Source organism: Vidua chalybeata, chromosome 7 (assembly GCF_026979565.1).
Source record: "Vidua chalybeata isolate OUT-0048 chromosome 7, bVidCha1 merged haplotype, whole genome shotgun sequence".
NCBI classification, from domain to species: Eukaryota; Metazoa; Chordata; class Aves; order Passeriformes; family Viduidae; genus Vidua; species Vidua chalybeata.
The window spans coordinates 5,403,869-5,427,807 of NC_071536.1; the positions used below are offsets into that span (position 1 = coordinate 5,403,869).

Here is a 23,939-nt window from a genome sequence, read left to right on the forward strand (position 1 = left end):
TCTGTCCTTTGCCGTCGTTCCTTTGTATTTAATCCTCGGGACAACGTTTGCATAAAATGCTGAGGCGACGGGACCGACTGACACGCGGACAAGACAGGCACAGCCGGACACTGCTGAACACGACATGCGCTTAAGGCGTCTAACACTATGTAAAGCAGCATCGTATGTCTTCACAGCAGAAATAACACCGGTTCTGGTACAGAGATACTGGAGGAAAGCACGAACCACCTAAAGTACTTCGTATGCCACTCATCAGGACGGCATTAAATGCAACTGATACGACAGTAAAACGCACGGGAAGTCAGGCTGATGGGCTGGCCTGTCTGTGCCATCTCTGAGCAATCATCCCACAAAAGCAAAGCCAGCTGCCCAGCCACCTGGATAAAACTAAATTGCAGATTACATCATTTAGAAGTTGCATTGATTTCTAGTAGGGTAGACATTAAAAAGAGGCATTTTAGTCCTTGCTATGGCTTACTACCGTGGATTCACCTGTGACAGTGGAAACTTGAGACTTGAACGTTATATACACGGAATTAAATGAAGTAAATCACAGTTATTTTGTCATCTCTAGAGAAGAGTACTGTGGGAAGGCCTCTACTTTTCATTAAGGAAGATGCTTCCTCATTTTCTGCAGAAAAGGTCACTCTATAAAGTGCACCATTAATTCTGTATGTGTTGTGTCCCAGCCGTTTACTCGGCTCCTGTCTGAAGCTTTCCTCCCCCCAGACTGCCTGTGACCAAGCCTACCTTGGGACTTGAAAGCAAAGCTGTGGGTTTTTTTCTCATTTGTGCGTCAGTGTTAATAATAAAACTTAACATCTGGAATTTAGCAATTCTTGGAGTGACCTCTGAGCTAGGAGCTAATCTAAAGCAGCATCCTACAGGTAGCTGGCACAGGCTCCAGTGCACTAAGGAGATAAAAGCAGTACAGCATGTTTTGATCAGCAGAGGAAACTTCGTTATCCAGGACATCCGTCGGGACACTGTCACCTCTCTTACAAGGCCAAGAACTGCATTAGAGCACCACCTGTACCTTATATAGCCCCATATATGTGGGAGATAGAGGTGGTGCACTATAAAAATAGTTGTTTTTCCAGCCCTGCTGTTCCCAAGACATGCTGAGATTCTCCTTCTCTCACCAACGGAGTGGTAGCAGAGCATGCTCAGCACCTGGGACAAAAATGGCTTTTGCTCTCTTCAGAGGTTTAATGTGAGTGAATTCCCTGCCCCGACTGGTGTGCACAGCTCCTGTCAAATGTGAGCATTTGGCAAATGCCAGGCAGCGCAGCCTAAGGCTCCGTGGGCTTCACAGGCTGAAACCTGCTGCCAGGTGTGTGCTTAATGGTCTTAGCCCCAGGAAAACCTGTGGGCTGCACTACAGCAGCAAGGCAGCCATCTGCAGGGTAGCACTGCAACAGCTACTGCAGAGCCCGTGAGGAGAGCTGCAAGTCCTTTCTTTGGAGATGGCTAGAAGGATACCATTTCCCTCCTTAGTAAGGCTGCTTTATGATGTGTGTGTCAAAACTGCAAGCCCTCAGGAGCCAAAATGGTAATGAGCACATTTTAGATACTCTCAGGATGATTCAAAACATCTTCCTCTGCACAATAATGGCATGATTATAAACTCCAGTTAGTCTAACATGAGCCAAAAACGGCAGTGTATGATTCCCAAGGGTGTCTTTGGGCATTGCTGATGATTTCATGGTTTGCTTCACAGCTATTTTGCAGTTTGCCTGTCAGCAGCTAATGGCTAAATTCACATTTCAGTGTAATTCCATGATGCTGCAGAAAAACCCTTTAACTCAGCTGTGACTTCAGCTGATCCCCCCAGGGATCTCCACCTTCTATAAATGTTACATACATTCATCTAATACTTGCAGCCATGAACATTACATACATAAAATGGAACCTTTTTAAATACAATCTCAGCATGCCAAAAATAGATTCTTTCATCAAGTTTCTGCCCTGCAATATCCATCTTTTGTTTACAATGTACATATATATTTATATATATATATAGTAACATGAAAATACCATATATAAATATTTACTTTAAATCCCTCTATGTATATCCAACAGCATCAGGGGAGCAGTTGCTTGGGACCAGAAGGTCCACGCATTCCAGATGCAGTTTCTTGGAGTATTTTTTTAAACTCTGGAGATGAATAGCTCAGTACATTAAAGCAGGACAGTGTGGGTTATTTATACCACCTGCAGACCACTCAGCCCCTGCCCATCTGTGTCTGTGGACAGCACGTGCATTCCTGCTTACGCTATATACTGTATTTAGTTTTACAGAGCAAGTATTTTTGTAGCACAAGGGCAATATTTTACAGAGTGGAATGGAACTAACAGACAAAAGTAAACTCAACTTAAGTCTGCAGTGCCAAAAAAAAAAAGAAAAGAAAAGTCTAATTGCTTTATGGTGCTTATTGTTGCTCTGCATGTTAGAAACAATGGTCCCAGGCTTGAGAAAATCAAGCTTTAGATTGGTACTTTCTGTCAGTGTTTTCACTGTTTTCAAAGTGTAAGAGCCTTGGGTTCAGCTGCTGTGTAGCCCTCCTCTCAAAAACACTACAAAAATAAATCTCAGGCACAGTCTCAGAAGAGACTTCTCTGTCTCACACAGTCCAGCAGCCCATTACCCAGTGAGGCTGCTGATCACAGTACACGGCTGCCAGATCAGGGCTCTATGGACCACGTTTGCCTACACACCCCTATCCTGAGAATTCTGTACCAGTTCTTGGTTCCTGTGGTCCTGCCCTGAACTGAAAAGAGATCTCACAAACAGAAATTTGCCAGTCTATAGCAACTGGCTGATAGCTGTTTCCTGCTTTTGGATAATAAAGTGCTCTTGCTTTAATTAGTTACTATTTAGCAGGGAACTCTAAGGAAAGGTAAACACTTCCTTCCTCCTCCCACTACTGTACTTCCCCAAGAGTTAAACATGAGATTCATCTAGATCAACATCTGTCTCCCCAAGCTCCACATGTGCAAAGCTGAAATGAGTGGCCAGCAGAGGATTCTCCATGCCATTGTCCTCGCTGATGTGCAGGACAGTGTCCCCATGCTGCAGCAAGCTGGTGGTCTCCAGGCCAGTGTAGTCCTCAGTGTCAGAGAGCTGGGTGGGAGGGGTGCTCTGTGCTGTTGTTGGCCGGGATTCCAAGCCCTCCTCTTTTTCCTTCTCCTCCTCAGCAGAGAGAGCCTCGCTCTGCAGATGAGGACAGCTGGTGGTCAGGCTCAGAGAAAGCAGGAGGGAGAGGGGGGAAAAAAGGAAAGGAAGGTCTATAAAGTATTTTCTCATTCAGATATACATTTTACCATAAAGAACCAAGCACTTGTAGATTATAAATCCCTTAAAATTATACCTAACAATATATTTTTGCTGATGAATCAAATTTACATCAAAGATCAGAAAGTTTATCTGATTTGAGTCATTAATACTCTCTCGTTTAATCTTTTTTAGCATATGGCTTCAAATGGAGAGTAGGTTTACATTAGATATTAGGAAAAAATCCTTTATATTGAGGATAGTGAGGCACTGGAAAAGGTTTCCCAGAGAAGCTGTGACTGCCCCATCCCTGGAAGGGTTCAAGGCCAGGCTGGACGGGCTTGGAGCAACCTGGGCTAGTGGAAAGCGGTGGAATGAGTCCAAACCATTCTGTGATTCATTCTGTGATTCTGAAGACGGAGAGCATTCATTTGTGCATGGCAAAGGACATAACCTCAAAAGACACTGGATAGCTGGGTGTATAAAAGTTATCTCAGTGTCACTGATGTGTTGAAGGGATGACTGGAATTGTCCCTGCACCATTCTCAGTGGGGGCCAACACAGAATTATGTTGGACAAGCAATTTCTTTTGCAATGTGGTGCTTAAACAGTCCTGAGGCTTTGATGGATTGCCTGTGAAAACCTGTTGAGGACAGCTTGCCTTGGTGATTGGGTCCAGAAGGACACTGTATGATGGGAAGACCGAAAGGGAAGATGCAGAAAATATATTTTCAAATTAAGAATTGTTGCATTGACCTGGAAAGGAATGGCTTTACAGAAGCAGGGGGCTTGACAGCAAACAGCCTAAAGAACAGCCACACAGGAGAGTTTGCTGTCTTTACCCTCCTGCCAGCTTTCATCACAGTGCTGTAATGCATCCGGCGCTTCCCCGTGCCTGGGACGGAGCAGTGGAGGGACACAGGCTACATTACCTGGCTGTGAAGGTCAGCCACAACGATGGCAGGAGAGGAAGTCAGCACAGGTTTGCCCAGGGGCTCCTGCTGGCCGGTGGCCTGGGGGCTGCTGTGGCTGCAGCCCGGCTGCTGCGGCGGGTCCACGGCGCAGGCCGGGGGTGCCTCGGGCTGGGCTTCAGTGAACGTCACCGACCGCTTCTGCTCCGCTGAAGGGTACAAAGCCCAGAAAACTCAGGGTTACAATTTGGGAAGAAATACACAAGAAAAGAAGAGAGAGAATACCTGGAGGTTTTACAACTAAGACAGGATTTGTGGTTCCTTCCATCTTTACATAAGCTGTCTAATCAGCATCTAATCTAAAAGTCTTTTACCCTGGGTTTCCACTACAGCCACAGCAAGACTCTGGGATCTCCTGAAGTCTAACCAGCACACCTATGCTTGTCATGGCTTGGTGAGAAAAATACCACCCATAACATCTTTCCATTCCAGAAGAATACACTGAGTTGAATTCCCTCATATATAAAAGAAAAACTGGCATAGAAAAAGATAGGAGAATTGCCCAAGGTTTTGCTGAAAATCTAAGGAAAAAAAGTGCAACAGATAACCCCTCATTCCTGCAGACTAAGTCCACTAGCCAGGAATAACAGAAGAGCACTGAGTAAAGACAGCTTAGACTAAAAATCTAACAGTAAAACTGATATTCCCATTCCTGCTTTTAATTATTTTTTGTTAACTTTTGTGTTTCAAACATCTCCAGCAGTGGTGTTGCCCCAGCACACTCCTGCTGAAACGCAGCAAGTTCCCAAGTAACCTTTGCTATTGGAGATGTTTCCTCCAAAGCTCACTGCTCACTTCAGATGGTACAGAATACAACCACCTGCTCAGCTTGGCAGTGCTGACTCCTGGAAACATACAGCACAGACTGAAACTGTCCTACATTCATTTCCATATGCAGTCCTTAGAGCTCTGTACTGCTAAGCTTATGATGGGACATGTCCTTCTTTCTACTACTCTCAATAGCATCTTCCAAACTTGCACATCGGGAGGTTTTGGATAAGGCATCCTGACTAGAGGAAACCCATCCCCTAAATTCTCCATAACTCTTGGAAACAAGATCATTCGTTGTTCATGTCCTGTTTGACCTTGAAAACCTCTGGAGAAACCATCAGAGTGTTTTGAGGGAGTGGATTTCTGACAGGATATCTATTCCCTAGGAAAAAGTATAAAGCTGCTGGGACTTCACTTTAATATAAGCTAGTAACAACCTACTATTCCTTCAAGCTAAAGCCACAGCATTTTCTCCTTTCCAGTGTGGAATGCTGGCTCTGGAAATTCAGCAGTGCCCTACCACAGGGTTTTGGCTTTGGCTGGATGCTCCGTCTCGTGGTTGAAAGTCGAGCTCCGTGACGGCTCCGAGGCTCAGTTTGAGTCTTCTGACGTGACAGCAGCGGTCGTCGAAGCTAAACATTGGAACAGAGAGTTAGGCTGATGTATGGTCACATATTGCACAGCTTCTTCTCTGAAAGGAGAACACATCATCGCTGTCTGTACCTCTGATGTCCCCTCACTCTACTTTTAGCAGATATGTGTTTTAAGGTTTCCATGGCTCACACATTTCCTTCACATGAACTTCTGGGCTTTGTGCCTTTTCAGTTTCAACACTGAATGTAATGCAGGACAGGTTGTGTGACCATCATTTAATAATAGTAATAAGAAAAAAGCCTGCAGAGGACTGTGACATTTACATTCTCTGGACAGAGAGACATAATTCTGTCTTTCAGGATTTCTTTGAGAAGCACAGAGAGAAGAAGAGAAAACAGTCTTTATCTCTGCTCCTTTGCTTTCCCCATGTGGAATGTGGTATGGAGATTGTTCACCTGCAGTGATTGCTGGGGTGGATTCTGGTGAAGGTTGTTTGGGTTCAGTGACCAATGGGATCCAGCTGTGGCTTGGACTCTCAGCAGAGAGTCACGAGTTGGTGTTAGATAGGTAAGTAAGAAGTATGTAGAATAGTATAGTATCTCTTTAAATAGTATATTAATGAAATATAGTATAGTTTTAATAAAGCTATCCTTCAGCCTTCTGATCTGGAGCAGACATCATCATTTCTTCCCTGAGCCGGGGTTCACCGCATTTTACTATAGAGGACAGGACTGAGGAATTGAAAATGAAGGGCAGCTCCTCTCTGAGGGATTTGCCTGGCTTCACACCTACAATTTGTGCTATGGTTCCTGCTAAGTCAAGGGACTGCCCTAGTATAGCAAAAATTAGGTAGAAGGGACACATCACATCCACACGTCAATGTCCACACAGCCCCATGCAAGAAAAGCCAAACCAAATCACACAGCAGGAGAGAAGGTTTGTTTATTACTGCCTGTGTCCTCACCTGCCGTAGGCCTCTCTTCCGCCCCAGGGGCTGCTGCAGGAGGAGGTTCTGCTGTCCTGGCTCGCTCTGCACACTTGCCACCCTGTGAGATGTTGACAGCATTAGGCCAAGTACAGAAGCACACTGCATAACTAGTAGGTGTCCTGGCAACTGGGACTAAAGTAAATAAATAAACAAGAGATCGACCAACCACTAATGGCACAGTCACTTCAAAGAGCAGCACTATCTTTGAAGGATGGGAGGGGACATGTCTATTGGGTTGTGGCTTCCAGGGCTTAGGAAAGGGTGGGAGGTGGAGTCATGGTATTCAGGACTTGGCCACGCACAGGTAGCATCCAAATATAAATAACTGCAGATTTCAGTTTTCAGTCATTGATTGATGCATCCCACTGAGCAGCACTCACTTCTCTGCATCCTTTGCCACATCAGTGAAGGCAGGAACGTCAGCTTCCTAGCTCAAAAGCCTTGTTTGCTTTTCCTTTATTCAAGGACAAAGTTGTAAAAGCTATTATTTTTCTTCCCAAATAAGACTCCATGGCCTCATCACAATTTTGTCATCTTGTTTTAATTTCAATTTAAGTCAACAAACAAAAAACAAACGCAAAGTGACAAAGGATCCATTCACATAATGGATGCATGAGTTATGTGAGCAAGGCCCCACACTCAACACTTGCAGCCTCAAGTCTTTTTGTGACTAACAAACAAAAGAGACAAGTAAACAAAAATTAGATAGACAGACAGAGCTTTTTGGTTTTTAATATACTGGCACAAAATATCTGAAAACCTGCAGTAGAAAAACTTTAGCAATAAAACATACTCTGCTATGCACCATCTCATACTACCATTCAACTGACCATTCAACCTACCTAATATAAAGATACCAGCCTCCCCTCATTTTTATCAAAGCACTGTATTCCTCCAAACGCTGGACATTTAGCAGTCACAAAACACTTTAGCTGAGAGACTTATGACTACAATAGTCACTAACAGTTAAGACAGACTTCTTTAAACTCAGGCAGCTGCTTTTTTTAAGCCAGACTGGAATCCACTGAGCAACAGGTCCTATTTAAGCAACTTCCAGCTATAGCTGGTATACACAGTGTTCAAGATTCAGTATTGCAATAAATTTTGTCTTTGGCATGCATTAATCTAAAGGAAAACAACATTCTTTTCTCTAGATGCTTCCCTTGGACCTCCCTGGAGTTTGTCAGTACCACCAAGAGAATGAAGGCTAATCATCTGACCATGCAGCGGTGGAGGAAGAAGACAAACCTAGGTACATGGTCAGACAAGACATGGAGGACGGCTGTGGAGAGGCTTAAAAAGCTTTGCCTTCTGAGCAGCTCATTCTTCACTTTGGCAGAATATACCGATTGTCCTTACAAGGTTTGGCAGAACAGAACATGCAGGGTTTCCTGCTCTGCTTTGGGGCTGTTGGGGTTTAGGATTTTGCCTTTTGTTTCTTTCTTTCATGGAATTTTGTCCCATCTGTTGCTGACACACCATAACAACTGATGCTTAGGCGAGACAAGAGAAGTTTTCATGGGAAGGGTGCAGCTCCCCACTCACTTAAATGAGGGTTTTCTCTTGGAGGGGCAGAGATACCACAAGAATTGGGCTGGGGAAAAGGGGCTGGCGCAGCTCCTGGCTCTCTGGGTTTCAGAGGAGGACAGTGGAGCTGCTGCTTGGGGAGGGAATTCACTGCTGCTGCCAGGGCTGAGCCCTACCCTGTTTTGTCCTACCTCAGCTGAGCGTTTGCTCATGAGAGCCACCATTGAACTGGGACCTTATTGGCACCCTGCCTCGCTGGAAAGGACCCTTGCCATCTGTTCGGGTGGGGAAAACACAGGGACCCAAACCCTCTCTTCCTTCCTGGAGGGTGCGTCTTCCCCGGCTACTGCGGAGGAGCCCGGCCGCCGCTGCCTCGGGCTTTTTTCACTGCACTCTATCCCACGCTCCTGCCTGCCGGGACACCCTGTGGCTGCTGCTGCAGCTGCGGAGTTTCTGCTGCCTCCTGTTTGCCACCCTGGGCGAGCCTGCCCTGCCGTCCCAGCCGCTGCTCCGAGGCTCCTGCTGCAGCCCCTCTTCCCCTTTCAGCCTGTCCGCCATTGCCGCTGAGGGACAGCGGTGCCACAGCGCCCCCTGCAGGCGCGGGGAGGCAGCACAGCGCCCCCTGCAGGCGCGGGGGAATCGCCGCACCCGCCCTGCCCGGCCGGGAGCCAGCAGCGCCCCTGGCGGCCGTGACGGGAACTGCAGCGAAGGGGAAAGCGCCGGCAGCCGAGAGAGGCTGGGCCTGGCCTGGGCCCTGCCTGGGGCTGTTTGCCTCCTTACACATAGATATATGTGTGTGTGTGTGTTAGTAAAGAACTGCTGCTCCTTTTCACAGCTCTGCCTGAAAGCCCCTTAACGTGAAAGTTATAATAAGTTGGAGGGAAATGGGTCATATTTTCCATACCAAGGGAAGCTCCTGCTTCCCTTGGCAGACACCTGTCTTTCAAACCAAGATGGGGGCAAAGTCTTGTTACCTGATCTGAAAGCCTTATTCCTTTCTTCCTTTCATTTAAACTAAAGCCAGGCTTTGCAATGAACCATATCCATATGTTTCTATCACTTCTACAGGGGAGGCAGTGGCAACTTCAAGGAGAGAGACATCTTGGGACCCTGAAGCTGTTTATCTTTTGATTGACAGACTAATAATCCTGGGCATGCCCTCAGCAATCTCACCACAGCTGCACTGCCTTGGAAAAAGAGGAAAAGCTTCAGCAAGCTCAAAGCCAAAAAAAAAACAAGATATATTTGAGTTCTTTTCTTCCTTAGACAGGTCTTCCAAATGAACTCACCAGTTCCTGGAACATATATCCCAGCTTTTCCATAGCATTTTTGCTTTACATACCAAGCATCCTAAACACCACACAAACACCTGCCTAGGGATAAGCAGAGCCCTTAGAGTTACCTCCTATTAGCAGAGGTGTGTTCTTGACTCAGACAGTGACTGCAGCACATATGACTGGTAAGTCCAAAAGCATCACATCATTCCTTATTAAAACAAAGATACTGCACTTAAATTAGTCTTTATATTTGTGATCTAGACTACCCAAAATTGCTCGGTGAACTTCCTTAATCTTCTGTTTCTAGGATTACAGAAAAACTTCTGCATTTCTAGACGTTTTTACCGTGGTTACCACTATGTGAGTGAAGTAGGAATTAGCTGGAGAAGTGTTGGAACCCTAGAAAGAACCTAATATTCCAACAAAGAATTTCTTGCAAAAAATGTCTACTGGACTAGCTTGAAAATACTGTTACAATTTTTGATGAAGGAACTCTTAGTTCTGTGAGGAAGGAGACATGTCTGTAGCAGAAAGACTGCAATTATATTCAGTACAAAACAGTTTACAGTGCTGAAACAAACTCACTTCACATGTGATATGAAAACACTTGAAAAAGTCCTTAGAAAACAGGTAAACATGGACTGTGTGAGGGCACAGAGGCTATATATGAGATAAAAACTATTCCCATGCACAGAAGACAAACAATAGGCAAGCAAAAAAAAGCTGGACTTAGTGTCCTCCTGCTGGAGTCTGGGATTTTCAGCCTGGCTTATAACATAAGTGAAATGAGTTAAGTGGCCTGGTTGATATTCACTTCCAGTACTGAATCATAACACAAATTGGTATAATCTGGAATGACCTTACAAGCTAAAATTGAAGACAGCTATTGCAGGGAAATGGTGGACCTGAGGGCAGCTGAGTTTTGCAGAGCTGCCTGTGCACAACACAGTCCTGCTGTGGCTGTCTTTTTGCTCTCTATCCCCACATTTTGAAGAAGGAAAGAGAGAGCAAGAGAGAATGATAAAGACCACAAATTGCAGACGAGTGACTGAATTTTCAGCTATACACTTTCTCTTCATGAGGATTTGTGAGGGTTTCTTTTCACATCAAAGAACAGATCTACCCATCTTGATTCTGTGAAAAGGAGCATAGCAGCAGAGGGTTGGCTTTGTGCAGCCTGCCCTCCCTCCTTTTCTGTCTCTCTTTGTTTACCAGACCTGACCAGGAATACACTGTTTTTCTGACAGCCCGTGGGACCCAGCCAAGGAACACCAAATCAAGTGCCTTTTCAGCTGACAGTATATTTCCCCCGCCCATGGCAATCTGATCTACAAGAACAGTTTTTCCAAAGGACATAAGCCACATTTATTTGGGAATAAGAAACAAGATTTTTTTCTAGCCCAACACAAAGATGCCCTGTCACTCTCTGAGTATCTCTGTCAGGGGTTTATTTGCACACTAATGTTACTCCCATTATATAGGGCAGAGGTGAGCCAAAGATCAATCCAACCCAAGTTGATGGATGCATGCTGCCAGCACTACAAGGAATGACAGACAGTGCAGTCACACAGTGGGGGCCAAAACAAACTTTGTTGGGTTGGCAAGTAAAAGAAGTGATACTCAGGAATTACAAGAAAAACTAACCATGCAGGCAACAAACAAACAAACAAAACCCCAACCAATCAACAAAAAACCAAACAAAAACCAACAAAACAAAAACAACCAACCAAAACAAAACAAAGGAAGCAACGAGCTTCAATGTCTATTAAAGAGATGTACATGCTTGCCACACCACCATGGTAGACACTTTGTGTCCCTAGACATGAATGAGAGGGTTGGTGGACAAAGGCAGTGGAGAATGGGTTAAATATATTGTATTTTCACATACATCCCAGCCCAGTTAGCATTAAATCTGCTGCTGCAATTGCCCTGGCAATGTGGATACAATCTGGTTTTTCAAGCTAGGATAGGCACAAACATTACAGAGAAATGTGTTTGTGCAACAGATTTCCATTACAGTGGCTTCACCTTCTTCCTTTCTGATTTGGGAAAATATCCTGTCCTCTCAGATGCTCCTCAGCCCTGTACCCCAAGCTGACTGAGCACTTCAGTGCTCTCCCCTTCCTGCCGTCCCTGCTTTTCTTCAAGGCTGTGTCTAATTGCTATAGAACAATGGGAAACAGACTTTATTATTATTTTTGCATTTGTCACAATTTGTTTAATTTATTTAAGACTCCTACCTTCCACAAGGGTCTAGTCCTTAGTAAATATTGTTTATTTCTTTATCTCAGTTATGAATAAACACCAGTTTGTGAATTAAGAAGGTGATCCTAAAAAGCTATCAGTGTGCACCAGCCAAAATCAAAGTTACATAAGAAAAACTCAAGCCTGCTTTATTCAGAACTAATGTTCTTGAATGTAAAAACAAATTAATTCTGCCCTAGAATCCCCATAGCACAATAAGCTTCTGCAACATCTGCTTTATTACTGCTGTCCTTTAGAGAAGGAATCCAATTTTCATATTTAGCAATGCAGTTGAAACATCTTTTCATCCTCACAGAGATCTAACCTAATCTTTTTAGACATATTTGCAGTGTCTTCATTCCTTCTTAAGGCTTTGCAGCCCTGGCGCCCATCCTTAAGACATTAATGCCCACTCCTTGAAAAGGGTAATAAACCTCAGCAGAACTGACTCCCAAGTGCATCTGCTCACCCATTTGCTCTATGAGATCTCTGTACCATAGAGCAGGGTGCAGGATAGTGTCCTGGTCCCTAGAGAATTAATAGGAACCCACTGTGCAGCTGATTACATTTCAGGGTTCAGAATAAATTATTGTGTTTGAACGCATTTATTGACTTAGGTGTCTCATAGTGCTTAGCCTCACCATTGTAATTAGGAGTGGCTACCCCTTACTTAACAAGATTTCAAACACCAACACTGATGTAACCAAGTATCGGGTCATTATTTGCCTTAGCTCAGATACAGACCTTCCCCTTTATCCTCTTAAAAAACTGTAGTGAGTTTTTAGTGCTGCTAAAGGGACAACATGCAAGTTCTTTGACTGAATGATTTCTCTTCACCTCTTTAGCTCAGACCATGCAGTCCATCTCACTTTGTCAAAAGAACAGGTAACATTACTCCTGCCCCTGCCAAGAAGCTGCTGTCTTTTCCTAACCCATCATAGACCAGTCTGCCAGAGCAGGGCTCACACACACAAAGGACACCATGTTGCATAGAATGAGCTCGGTGACAGCACTGATGATAAACTCTCCTTTTGTCAGCTCAGGAGAGTGAACAAGCAGACACAGCAGCCTGTCCCCGTCCCAAAAAGCCACTACCAACATGAAAACCCAAGCTAATGGAGCAGAAACCATTCACACAAACGCCTCTCAACTTATCCACAGCTTCCACTGGTGCAGGAATGAAATAGCAAGTTACCCTCTGTGTTGCCAATGTACAGGGCCGTGTTCTCCTGGGAGGAAACAGAGATGCTCTTGGGACTAACAGCAGCTCTCCAGCCTCAAGAGGATGGGTTGAGAGGCAGGAGCACAGCAGCAGGGCAGGGAGAATGATTAACATGACGGATCTGGGTGTTAAAGGTGCAGCCTTCCCTTTGAAGTTCACTCCTGGCCCGTATGTGTTTGCTCCCCTGTCTATGGGTAATGGGGAACAGCTAGACCTGAACTCCAGTGCTAACAGAGCCATTTTAGATTTGTATTTATGGTGTCCATCTGCACGATTTCTAAGGTGTCATTTGAGAATTGAAAATGCTTTGCAAAATTAATGAGAATTACTGTGAAGCACCCACAAAACACTATATTCCACAGGACTTACCATAATTAGTTTTATCAGTGAATGGTAAAAAACTCAGAGTGATATTAAGTCTTTTGTGGTGACAGCATAGTGAGATGAATGAAAAAACAGATGTCTCCATTTTACATAAGCCATCAGACTAATGCTTATAACAGGATACAGCTAATGCCTCATGGATCATTTTTCAAGCAATTGTTAAACAAGGGGAAAACCCCAAGGCCAGCCTGCTGCTTCTTTCACTACAGCTTTTTCTTTCCCCTTCTCTTTAGCCTTCTCAAAGTTATTGGCAATCAAAGCTGAAAACTGAAGGTGGGTTGCTACACCTTTGACTTGCAGGCCTGAATATTGATGAGCCACAAGAGACAGAGATGGAGAGAGTGACAAAAGGTGAGGGGAAGAGACAGAAGGTTGGAAACAGCTCGTTTCCCAGCACACACACTGACAGACAGGTAGTGTTCACACTGTACCTAGAGAGGCTGCCCTCAGTGGCCAGGCTCGGGGAGTCATCGAGGACATTAGGTTCACTGCAGGAGGGGCAGGGAGATTAAGAATTTAGGGAAAGAAAATGCAAAAAGCATGCGCTTGTCTCTGTTTTCAAGGGAAAAAAATATCAACGGAATAAAAAAGGTAAAAAAAGGACGGTAACATTAATTGGTCTCACACGCTCAACGGCACATATATGATTCAGAGGAGCTGAAAGAACATCTGATAACAGGAGCTGTCTTTAGAGAGAGTTCACACTGCATGAAGCCTCTGCTGAGATTTGGGGAGCTGAGAAGTTCAACAGGATGTGTTTCTAAAAGAAATAAGGCAGGGAACTGTTTTCAAAGCTATTTTCCTGCAGCATTTTGATTTATTTCATTTCTGTTTACTGTCAGCTTCATAGAAAGCTTTTTTCCTTCGCCATGAGCCACTTCTTCCTGGAGGGAGGGCTGATCTATCTCCCATGAGCTACAGACCACTCTCCTTCTGGTGCAACTCTAAGGATAAACATCTGGGAAACAAGGTCTCATAGTGCAATGAAACTGTAAATAAACAGCTCTGCAATGCAGCCATCAGGCAGGAGCAGCCTGCTCAGGCCATAGGAAAAACATGAAAGAAAGAAAGAAAGAAGAAAGGAAAGTAGTCTGCTGGGTTACCAGCAGGAAAGCAGTAATAATATTACTTAGCATTAATTAGCTTACATTTGTGAGGCAGTCTGAAAGCCCAGAGACCATCCATAACTCAAAGGGCATGATGTTGAGGAGTATGATTATGCTTGCTGAGCTGGTCCTTCCCCTACCCAGATGAAAAGTGATTCTCCTGCTATACCATACGTTTAAAAAGTAGAGAAGCTCTGTGTTAATTAAAGTCTTTTTTTTCTCAGCATCACCGTGATTTCGGATAGCACAAAGCAAACATTGCTCTCAGTCAGCTGTGACTCTTATGAAGTTTGTGCATTGAAGATGGTAGTGAAAGATTGAGGAAAATGCAGTCTTGCATATTAATTTTTCAAGGAACAAAGGGACTGAATCAACTGTGTTCAAGAGTCAAATGAGTTCCTGTAAATCCTTTTGTGAAAACTCACAGATAAAATCTGTGTAACTTCTCCTATCTCTGCTGGTAGGTACCACAAATGTTAATTTTCCTTCATCTATCCAGATTATTTCTTTAACTCCAAGCAAGGATGAGGAGGGAACAATGTTGTTTGATTCTTCCAGGGGTGGTCAAAAGACATAATGTAGAATATATTCTTTAAAGGTTCAAAGGAAATAACATAAATTAGTACATCTATTGTCAGATATCCTTGGATAACTATGTCATGGACAAATAAAACAATAAACATTGCTTATTTAGAAAAAAAAAAATCACGTTTAAATGCAAAACCTCTCTCCACATCTTCTAAAGGTGAATACTTCCCAACAGGCTCTTTCTCACCGTTCCATGTGAACCAGGAATAAGGCATTCAAAGTTATTTGTATCAACAAGTATTTGAGGTTAAAAACAGTATTAAATCCCATCTTTGAACATGGCATTTAGTTTCTGTGATGAGCTAGATACTGTTCTAGGAAGGACAAAGAACACATGGAAAAAAAACAAAGTAAATCAAACTGCCTCTCTCCCTCCTTCCCAGTTTCTCAAAAAAAAAAAAGTTTTTCCTCCCCATTTCCCTACACAAACTGGGTATGGTCCCCTGTTTCAGTGAATACCCCAAAACCACATTTCCTTTTGCTGTTCAGTGGTAGCAGAGAAAAATAGCAATGTGGAGTGTTTCTCAAACTGTTTAAGAGGAAGGTTGCTGGGGATGACAGCTTGTTCTTATGGACCCTACACAACACAGATCGCCCTGGAAAATCATTATTTCCAACCCTGCACCCTTGGTCTAACATTATTCCAGGACAAATGAATTTAGCATGACTATGCTGGCACCAATTCCACTATCCCGCCTCTCTGATGTACCTGGGCCATTTCTGCTCTTGTTATTAAAATGGGAAAGGTGAAAAGCCCATGTTTTTACCTTTGGCTGGGTAACATGCCCACCTCAGCCTGAGGTGCAGACATGCTGGAGAGATGGCTGGAGAACCGCCTCCTCCCAATGGCACCCATAAGGTATGTTTCTTGTTCACTTACCACACTGGGCATGCTCAAGGAGTCATCTAGAATGAGAGAAAAAACAGGAAAAGAGAGGAAACAACCACCCAAACCCCACCTGCATCTCGACACTTGTCAAGAGATAACAGGATGCCAAAGGAGTACCCGGCATTCACTTACCAAGAGCTCAAGCCTGCAAATTGGAATATTCTATTAGATTTTACAGCCAGTGTGCAGAAAGACGTACTCATAAACCTCTGCAGGATGAGGAACCTGACAAACATGGGGCAGAGATTTATGTATTCTTTCAGCTTAAATGGCTCTCAGGAAAACACGTTTGCAGAATTCAGCTTCCACTAAGGATTAATTCCTGTGATTAATAGAATTGCATGTTAATATGCAGCGTTTCCAGCATAAAAGTAGTAACTGGACGTTTTCCTGCTGTGAAATAAACTGCTGCTATGATCTCACAAAGCACTGTGACAAAAAAGCCAAAATACCTGACAGCAAAATGCAGAACTGACACCCTTCGACACCCTTCAACACCCTTCAGGACACGCATTTTAAAATGTCACCAAAAATTTGGATAAATTGACTCAATTACATCATACTGCAAGAGAACTATGCAGACAGCTGGATTGCAATCAGGACTGGTTGAAACTTTCAGTGCTGTTTCAAATTTTCTCAAGTATCCAGAATGAAATTATTGTGGTTTTTGCCACAGCAAATTGTTAATTACAAGTAAAGAAAACAAAGGGGTGGGTTGTGTCATTTTCTCTCCTCTTTTTGACTTTTTTTTCCAATTCTGATGTACTGAAATGTTTTACAGCAGTGTTTATCCAAGGCAGGGCTGAGGAAATAATGCCACAGTTCAGACAGGAAGATGACACTTACTGTTCCACAGAGTGGCTCAGAGTTAATTGAGGCTGAAACCATACTTTGCCACAGTGACTAAATATCTGAGCAATGTATAAGCAGTACAGCTCTGGGTGGATTGTACAAAGTTTAGTGGTGAACTCAGCTGAAATGAAGTTGGGCTGAACCTGCAAAGTTTCAGGCTAACTGCTCTTTCCCAAAAGGCAATTCCGCTGTAACTGCATGGGCCTTTCTTTTGAACCCCCCATTTTCACTCCTTCTGCTTGATGCTTTTGGGGATCCTGCAGGAACAGGATCCTAACTACAGAGCCCCTGCCCACTGTCATGAGGGCCAAAGAGAGGCCTGGCTGCCAAATGCCTTGTCAGCACCGTGATGACTGCACATCATCCTGGGTCACAGGCACTGAAAACCTCCGTGTGCCTTCCCCTTTGCCCTGCCACAGCTCAGAAGGCAATGAAGAGGTATTTTACAACCCAAACTTTAACACCATGTACCAGCTACTCAACCTCACGCTCCTGTGGGCCTTTTATTCACACTGGGACAGGGGCAGCTGAGCTCCCCTCCCAGACGGCCTCTGGGCATCAAGAAAACATCTTCAGTGTTCGGGGCTTCGTGTCTGGCCACGTACTTTCTTCATCCTCCTCATCGGTGCGGCTCAGCGTGTCCTGCGAGGCCTGCTGGGAGGGCTCGCTGTCCTGCTCCCACACCGTGCCCGTGCCCGTGTTGGAGCGGGACATGGTGGCCAGGCTCAGGCGGTAGGCAGACGTGGAGGTGCCCACAGTGCTGACAGATGTCTTCCCTTGGTAAGCTGCGCAAGAGGGGGAAAACCAAAGCCAAGTCACTGGTGGCACTGGAGAGCAACAGCAAGCCAAGCATTCCTGTCGTGTCGGGCACCTCGTTCTGCCTGGGCTAGTCGGGCAGGGGGATCTTCTCACCCTCTACAAACTCCTGACGGGAGGGTGGAACGACAGGACAAGAGGAAATGGCCTCAGGCTGCACCAGGGGAGGCTCAGGCTGGACAGGAGGAATTTCTTGATGGAAAGGGTTGCTAAGTATTAGAATGGGCTGTCCAGGGCAGTGGTGGAGTCACCACCCCTGGAAGTGTTCAGGAAATGACTGGACTTTGGACTAGGTGCCATGGTCTAGTTGACAAGGTGGTGATCAGTCAAAGGTTGAACTTGATGATCTCAGAGGTCTTTTCCAACCTTAATGATTCTGTGATACTGTAATAGGGGTGGCAGAGGTGACAAAACACTAGCAGCTGCCTTGCTCACCTCACCTTTCCAAAATCTCTGTTTTACTTATGCAGCCTGATTTTCACAACCTGTATTTTACAGATCAGCTTCAACATTTAGAAACAAGGCAATTTATTGCCAAGGAAAAAAGACTGAAGCATCTCCTCGTGAATTTGTTTTCCTAAGAACAAAACACATAAACCGCTTGTCATGTGTGAGCAGCGGCTGCCATCTTGTGGCAACAGGGGTGGCCGTCACTGGAGAAAAGTCTCCCCTTGTGCAGGAGAGAATTCTGAAGTGCCCCAGAAGCTCAGGGATGCCGATCTGGATGCCAAACTAGAGAAAAATCCAAGAGACCAGGAGGAAGGAGGAGGAAGATCTGCAACTGCTGAACAGCCAGACCTTTCTGCACAAGGAGCTTTGGCTTTACAGTGGCCTGGAGGGCCCCACTGCACTGGGGCTGCACAAGCCAGCTGAGACTGGAACAGGAACTCAGACTGGGTGTAAAAATAGGTGCATTTCACAACTAACCTGGACTTCTGTTGGCTGTTCAGTGGCAAGGCTGAGCATAAGCTCGGGGGGCAGGCTGGCAGGGTGTGTGTGGATTACCCCATTCCCATTTAGGCAGAGGCCAGGTCTGCCTCACAAGTTACAAGCAAGCAGCTGTCTGGCCTGGCCTGAGGGCCATGAGCTCTCCCTGCCTTCCTTACCAGAGCCGCTGTGCACGGCCTCCTTCAGGATCTTCAGCTCGCTGTTGAACTCGGCGATGAGGGAGCTCTTGCAGAGCGGGCGCGGGATGAAGCGCCTCTCCAGCTGGTCCGAGATGTGCTGCCGGGCAGTCAGCTCCTCGTGGTTCTCAGCTGGCTGGGCCAGCAGCTGCAAAATTGGGATGTGTAGTTAGAACTGCAGGGAGATGGTGCCCAGGGAACTGGGGCTAGTCTCCAGACTAGCATGAGCCTGCAGCCAGCAGGCTTTGTAGTCAAGAGGTTTTGGCTCCATCTGTGAGGTTTCCACCTGTCTTTCAGGGACAATCTTCTATTTGACTGAACAGAGATCAAAGCCTCAGTAGCACAGGGTACATGGAGGGCTCCCTTATGCTAAGCTCATGATCCTATCATGAGACAGCTTCTTCCTCCATGATGATCTAGTCTGTCTGAGAGACAAGGTAAGCTAAATAAGGTAGAGGACCATGTGCTAGTCTGCCTAGTAACCAGCAAGGAGCTGTGATTAACTTAAACCCCAGGTGCCTTAGCCTAGCAGCTGCCTGTCCATGCACAAAAGTCCTGCCAGAACCTTCATCCAAGAGATGGAAAGGGGGGTGGTCCTTCCTGGCTGTTAGCTGTATTGCCCAGCTCTGTGCAGAAGAGAGATTACTAGACAATTTCTGCCAACACCCTCCCAGGTTCAGCACATCCACACTCCTTCCAAGTGCCTCTGAATGTCTTCATTGTAGAATTAAGTCCACATGCACTTCCCCCTCCAGAGGAACTAAGACTAGCTGTACTCCATGGATCAGAGCTCCTGGATGACTGGTACACTCTTTAGTTTTGGCTAGGAAAAAGCTCTGTGATTTCATTTCAAAGGGTTCTTAGGCCTACTAACTTCTGAAAGGTCACTCACTACATGTAGTTCTTCCAGCAGTGCTGTTCCTTTGTTCTCAGCTGGGGAACAAGGGCTATCTTGCCTTCAGAGAGTGATACATCAGGAGCAAAGCAACTGTTACCTTGCACTGGATGAAGGGCCGAAGGAGCACAAAGATAGGGATCCGTGTTCGCACGATAAAGTCGAGGAAATCCCACAGGGCCAGCCCTCCCACCTTCCGCAGGGCCATCTCTTTGACTTGCAGGCTCAGCCAGTACCACTGGCTGTCCAGTTGGCGTTCAAAGCAAACAAGGATCACCTTCAGGGCTACAGGGGAACACACACCAGCAAAGGGCAGTCAGAGATGTCACCAGTGTCCCTCACGAGCATTGGGGGAAGGATAGGGAGGCCACATTGAGCACAAACCTACACAGGCACGCTTTGCGTGTACGTGCACGCCCACACACCTCAGAGCCACAACTGGCTTTTCTATCACTCTCCAAACATTGTAGGGAAGGAGCAAACAGCCTTCTAGTAGTAAAGGCCTCAGGATCAGGACTGGCAGTCCCATTTCAAGAGAAATTTTTCTACTTCATACTTAAATTCCTCTGTATTTTCTTGCTCTGGTGTTCCCTCTCCCTTCCCTGCAGAGTTATTTTGTCTTCTCAGAATCAGGTATTTTGGAAGCAGCTCAGAGGAGGAATACAGCCCTGGCTGATCAGACAACCTCAAGAATCTTGACCAAGCATATCCACACAAAGAGTCACCCAGGGAGCACAATAATCTGGAGATGATTTATAGGGTGATGACAAGAACCTTTCTAGCGGAGCAGCTGCATGAGTCACAGCCACACTGCAATTTAAATACAAATATGTTCCAGTAAACCAAGGGCAGTAATTCACAAGAGCAAGAGCATGGCATTACAAATGGGGATGAACAGCAGCAAAGTTCAAAACAATGTTCTGCATTAAAGCGGGCAGTGATTAACACTTGGCTCACAGGAGAGACAAGGAATCTCCCCCTTTTCATGCTCCCCTGGTCTGGTAAAAACAGCAAGGCCTGGGAATTGTTGGGGGAAAGTTGACTACTCCATTTTTCTTAATGGGATGGCCAAGACTTCTCAGCCATTAGACATCTATGTCCTGGTTTGTTTGGGTGGGGGGCTAAATCAGTGGTGAACTGCCAATTTTTCATCAGATTTACTCCATTCTCCAGATACAGGTTAACAAAGACCCGAATATAAATCTTCGGATAAATGCCCTCACAAAGTCAGAAACAGAGAAGCTGTTTCTGAAGGGCTACTTTAGACTAAACTGTCCCTGTATAGGCCTGACTGCCCTCAGTGATGCTGCATCTCCAATTTAATTATTTTTTCTGTCCTTTCACCTGTGGCTCAGATGTGAGATAATACAGTACTATCTTGCACCACCCTACAGCAAGCAGAGGGCACACCAGCCAGTGTGGGGCCAGCAGCCAGACAGGCTACATCATCTCTCGCCCTAGATGGCCAAGGGCCAGTGGGACTGTGATGTTAGGGGCTGATGGGCAGTCTGACTCGCCTTTGTGGCCTCTGCTGTGGTCTGGCAGTATGAAAACTGAGTGACTTCTACCTGTGCTGCTCCTCCTCCAGCTGCAGCACAGACACCGCTCACGTTGCCGTGTACTCCAGAGATACTCCTGACTTCACACTCTGGCCCCTGCTCAGGACAAGGCTAAAGCAACTCTAAAGAGGTCAGTTAGCTCCTGCCTGAGATGGTTTTCTTTGGTGCTCTCCACAGCCTTGAGCACTCCACCTTAACTCTGTCTCTTCCCAGTGGTCAGCAGAGGCCATCACTCACCCAGGTAGGCAGCCTGGCTGGTGGATTCTGCAAGCCCCTCCCGGCGCAGGTCCTTCCCTGCGTCCCCCGGGGTGGAGCAGTGGGCAGGGGAGCTCTCCAGCATGAAATTCTTGCTGCGGGAAGTGCTGATGATGCGAGGTGGCAGGAGGATATTGATAACAGTCTGGAGCAGCAGCAGGACCTCAGGCTGCTCCAGCCAGGGGCTGTCTGAGATGCATTGGGAGGGGAAAGAGAGAGAAAGATCAGGCTACATCCCATCACAGACACTCAAAAGATCCAGACCCTGCTCAGCTCCAAAATGGGGTGCATCTCAAATGTCCCCTAAGCCAAAACTCCGTCCCCCACACTTTGTTATGCTGCTTCTCCTCCTGCAAGCAAAGGCAAAGGTTATTTTAGCACCAACACAAACACGCACAAACACAGAGCTACACAGCACAAAGAAATGTCCCATCCAGTGGTTTCATTTCCTTTTGGCATTCCCCTCTCCCTTTACTCTTTGCTTTCATTTAGGGATTTACCAGTGAAGACCCTCTATAGCAGAAAGCAAGGAGCAGGACTTGTGCAAGACAAGTGGCATGGATTGAGTAAACTGTGATCCACGGGGGCACGCAATTTCTGTGATCTTTGCTCCCCTCTGTGACTTCTGCTACTAGATTTGTCTTGCCCTGCACTCCAGTTTCAAAAGCAGAGCATGTCTGTGTAAGACCTGACTCAAGAACCAAGGCACAGCTGAAATAAAGAGAAGAAATAATAACTAATCCCAATAGGGCTCTTTTCAGTCTCAGACCCAAAGGGCACTTTGCTGACATACTGCCAGTGACAGAAAACAAAATTAAAAATTTAAAATTAAAATAAAATACAGAGAGCAGGGAAAGAGCAAACATCAGTTGTCAGAAAAGGGGGACAAAAATTCTTTTTGTTAAATTAGTCAGACCTTTGCTTCCAGATCCTACTGTGAGCACAAATGGAATCAGTAGGTTTAAAAGCATTCCTTCCCTTCTTTCCTGATTGGTGAATGGGGAGACGACATGGCTTAGGGGGAAATCTTCTTTCAAAGCCTGCGCAGTAATAATAAAAAAGGATTAAACGATTTCATCAGCAGATCATGCACACAAGTCACAGCCGGGAATGACGATCCCCCGGCCACCCTGTTCACACAGCACAACACCAGCACTGCTGATCTGATTGAATGAGATGCCCTCAGACCACTTAGTCAGGAGTAAAGGGAATTCCAGAGTAACACAGGGATCACCTGCTCGTGTCACAGCCAAACGTAAGAAGCCCACACTCCTAACTCCTAATTATCAATTAACAAAATCAGATGTATCCCACAGGAGTCAGCTGAGTGTTAGTGCTGAGCTCTGCACTGCTGTGAGTGGTATCAGGATCTGACACAGAGAATAAAAAAAGGAACAGAGAAACTGCACAAAGGACATTATCTAAATATTCTCCTGTCCGAACATGGAGGCTATTCCCAAAAGGTATTTTTGTTCTGCCTCACTTTGTGCTGCCCTGTCATCCTCCCTAACACAAAGAATGAACTCCTGAAAAATAAACAAATTGCATGTTTACTTCTTGACACATAGTCAAGCTTAAATTGAAAGGTCTTTCACCTTCTTTTAGAGGAGTTAAGTCAAACAGCTGCCACTAGAACCTTTGCTCATTTACAACATCCTAGTTGCTACAGACTTAGCTGTGAAATGCAACTGAACCTTGCAACTCCTCAAGCTTGCAGACATGGGCTGAGAAATTCTAGGAGATGTTTTCTGATGGGGTGTGAAGTAGTTCTATTTTTTATTCTGCTGGAAGTGTTGGGAATTATGATTTGTGTTTTTCCTGACATGCTCGGTTTTCATTACATTTAAGCCCACAAATGAGTGAACAGGGAAAAGAGCATAATAAATGTTCCCCATAATTTAAAAAATATTAATTTGGTATCTATTTTGGGTTTTTTAGTAGATAATATTTCACAGCAGGTGAAAGTAGCCTTTTGTTTTCATTTGTTTTGATTAAAGAACCATTATCTCAGAGCTGGAAGAAATCTGTTCTCTTTCTGTGTCAGTTTGTACCAAAAAGTCCTTTTGTACCTCATGCTCTGAGGGACAGCTTTGTGTGTTGGTCCCTGTAAGCCTTCCTTCCCAAGCCACCCTGCTGCTCACAAATACCTGCCTAAGTATTCAACTGGACGTACCAATGCATATTTTAAAATGCAAGTTGGAGCTAGATAAGGAAATTTGTCACTTCTTTGGTCACCATTCAGACTAATTTCATGCCAATGGGGAAGGAAAGGGACACCGAGGCAGAAAGACTCTATAAAAAGTTATAGTGCTGCTATGAGAAAGGAATAGTGGTGAAATTCTCCAAAAAGTCTGGAACTTTTTTTTTTTTTAATTCTGGCAACAAGGACACCATTGCGTCAGCAGCTGAAAAGCCAAGTTGCCCTGCTTTTTGTGCTGGCACACTGTGTGACCAGCTCAGGTAAGAGCAGAAGAGCACAAACTCCACTCTCAGTTACACACATGGTCCCACAGGAAGACACGAAGGGTTGCATGGATGTATCCCAAGCCAGGGCCCGTCCTCCTGTGGCAGAAGTCTTACGCTAACTCCTTAGATCCTGCAGA

The 23,939-nt window shown here is 45.3% G+C and overlaps 1 protein-coding gene and 1 long non-coding RNA gene across 5 annotated transcripts in view; one reads left to right on the forward strand and one right to left on the reverse strand.

Annotated features, from left to right (window-relative positions):
* Positions 1–4: 4 nt before the first annotated feature.
* Positions 5–23,939, reverse strand: part of UNC80 (unc-80 homolog, NALCN channel complex subunit) — a 126,812-nt gene continuing 102,877 nt past the window's right edge. For 2 of the 3 annotated variants that reach the window (XM_053946991.1, XM_053946990.1), the window contains exons 55-65: positions 22,253–22,376; positions 21,319–21,525; positions 19,623–19,807; positions 18,610–18,775; positions 17,293–17,472; positions 15,714–15,852; positions 13,684–13,740; positions 6,575–6,656; positions 5,537–5,648; positions 4,207–4,394; positions 5–3,214 (exon numbers count right to left, since the gene is read on the reverse strand). In XM_053946991.1, coding sequence (XP_053802966.1) covers positions 2,945–3,214; positions 4,207–4,394; positions 5,537–5,648; positions 6,575–6,656; positions 13,684–13,740; positions 15,714–15,852; positions 17,293–17,472; positions 18,610–18,775; positions 19,623–19,807; positions 21,319–21,525; positions 22,253–22,376 — 1,710 coding nt within the window. In that variant the 3' untranslated portion in view covers positions 5–2,944. The remainder of the gene's footprint in view (positions 3,215–4,206; positions 4,395–5,536; positions 5,649–6,574; positions 6,657–13,683; positions 13,741–15,713; positions 15,853–17,292; positions 17,473–18,609; positions 18,776–19,622; positions 19,808–21,318; positions 21,526–22,252; positions 22,377–23,939) is intronic. The other variant, XM_053946992.1, reaches the window with a different exon arrangement.
* On the forward strand, positions 1,128–11,746 carry LOC128790370 (uncharacterized). Of its 2 annotated transcripts, none has more exons than XR_008431722.1 (3): positions 1,128–1,213; positions 7,753–7,960; positions 9,194–11,746. It is a non-coding gene; the product is annotated as an uncharacterized LOC128790370 (long non-coding RNA). The 2 variants fall into 2 exon arrangements; XR_008431723.1 differs by lacking the exon at positions 1,128–1,213 and adding an exon at positions 5,657–6,177.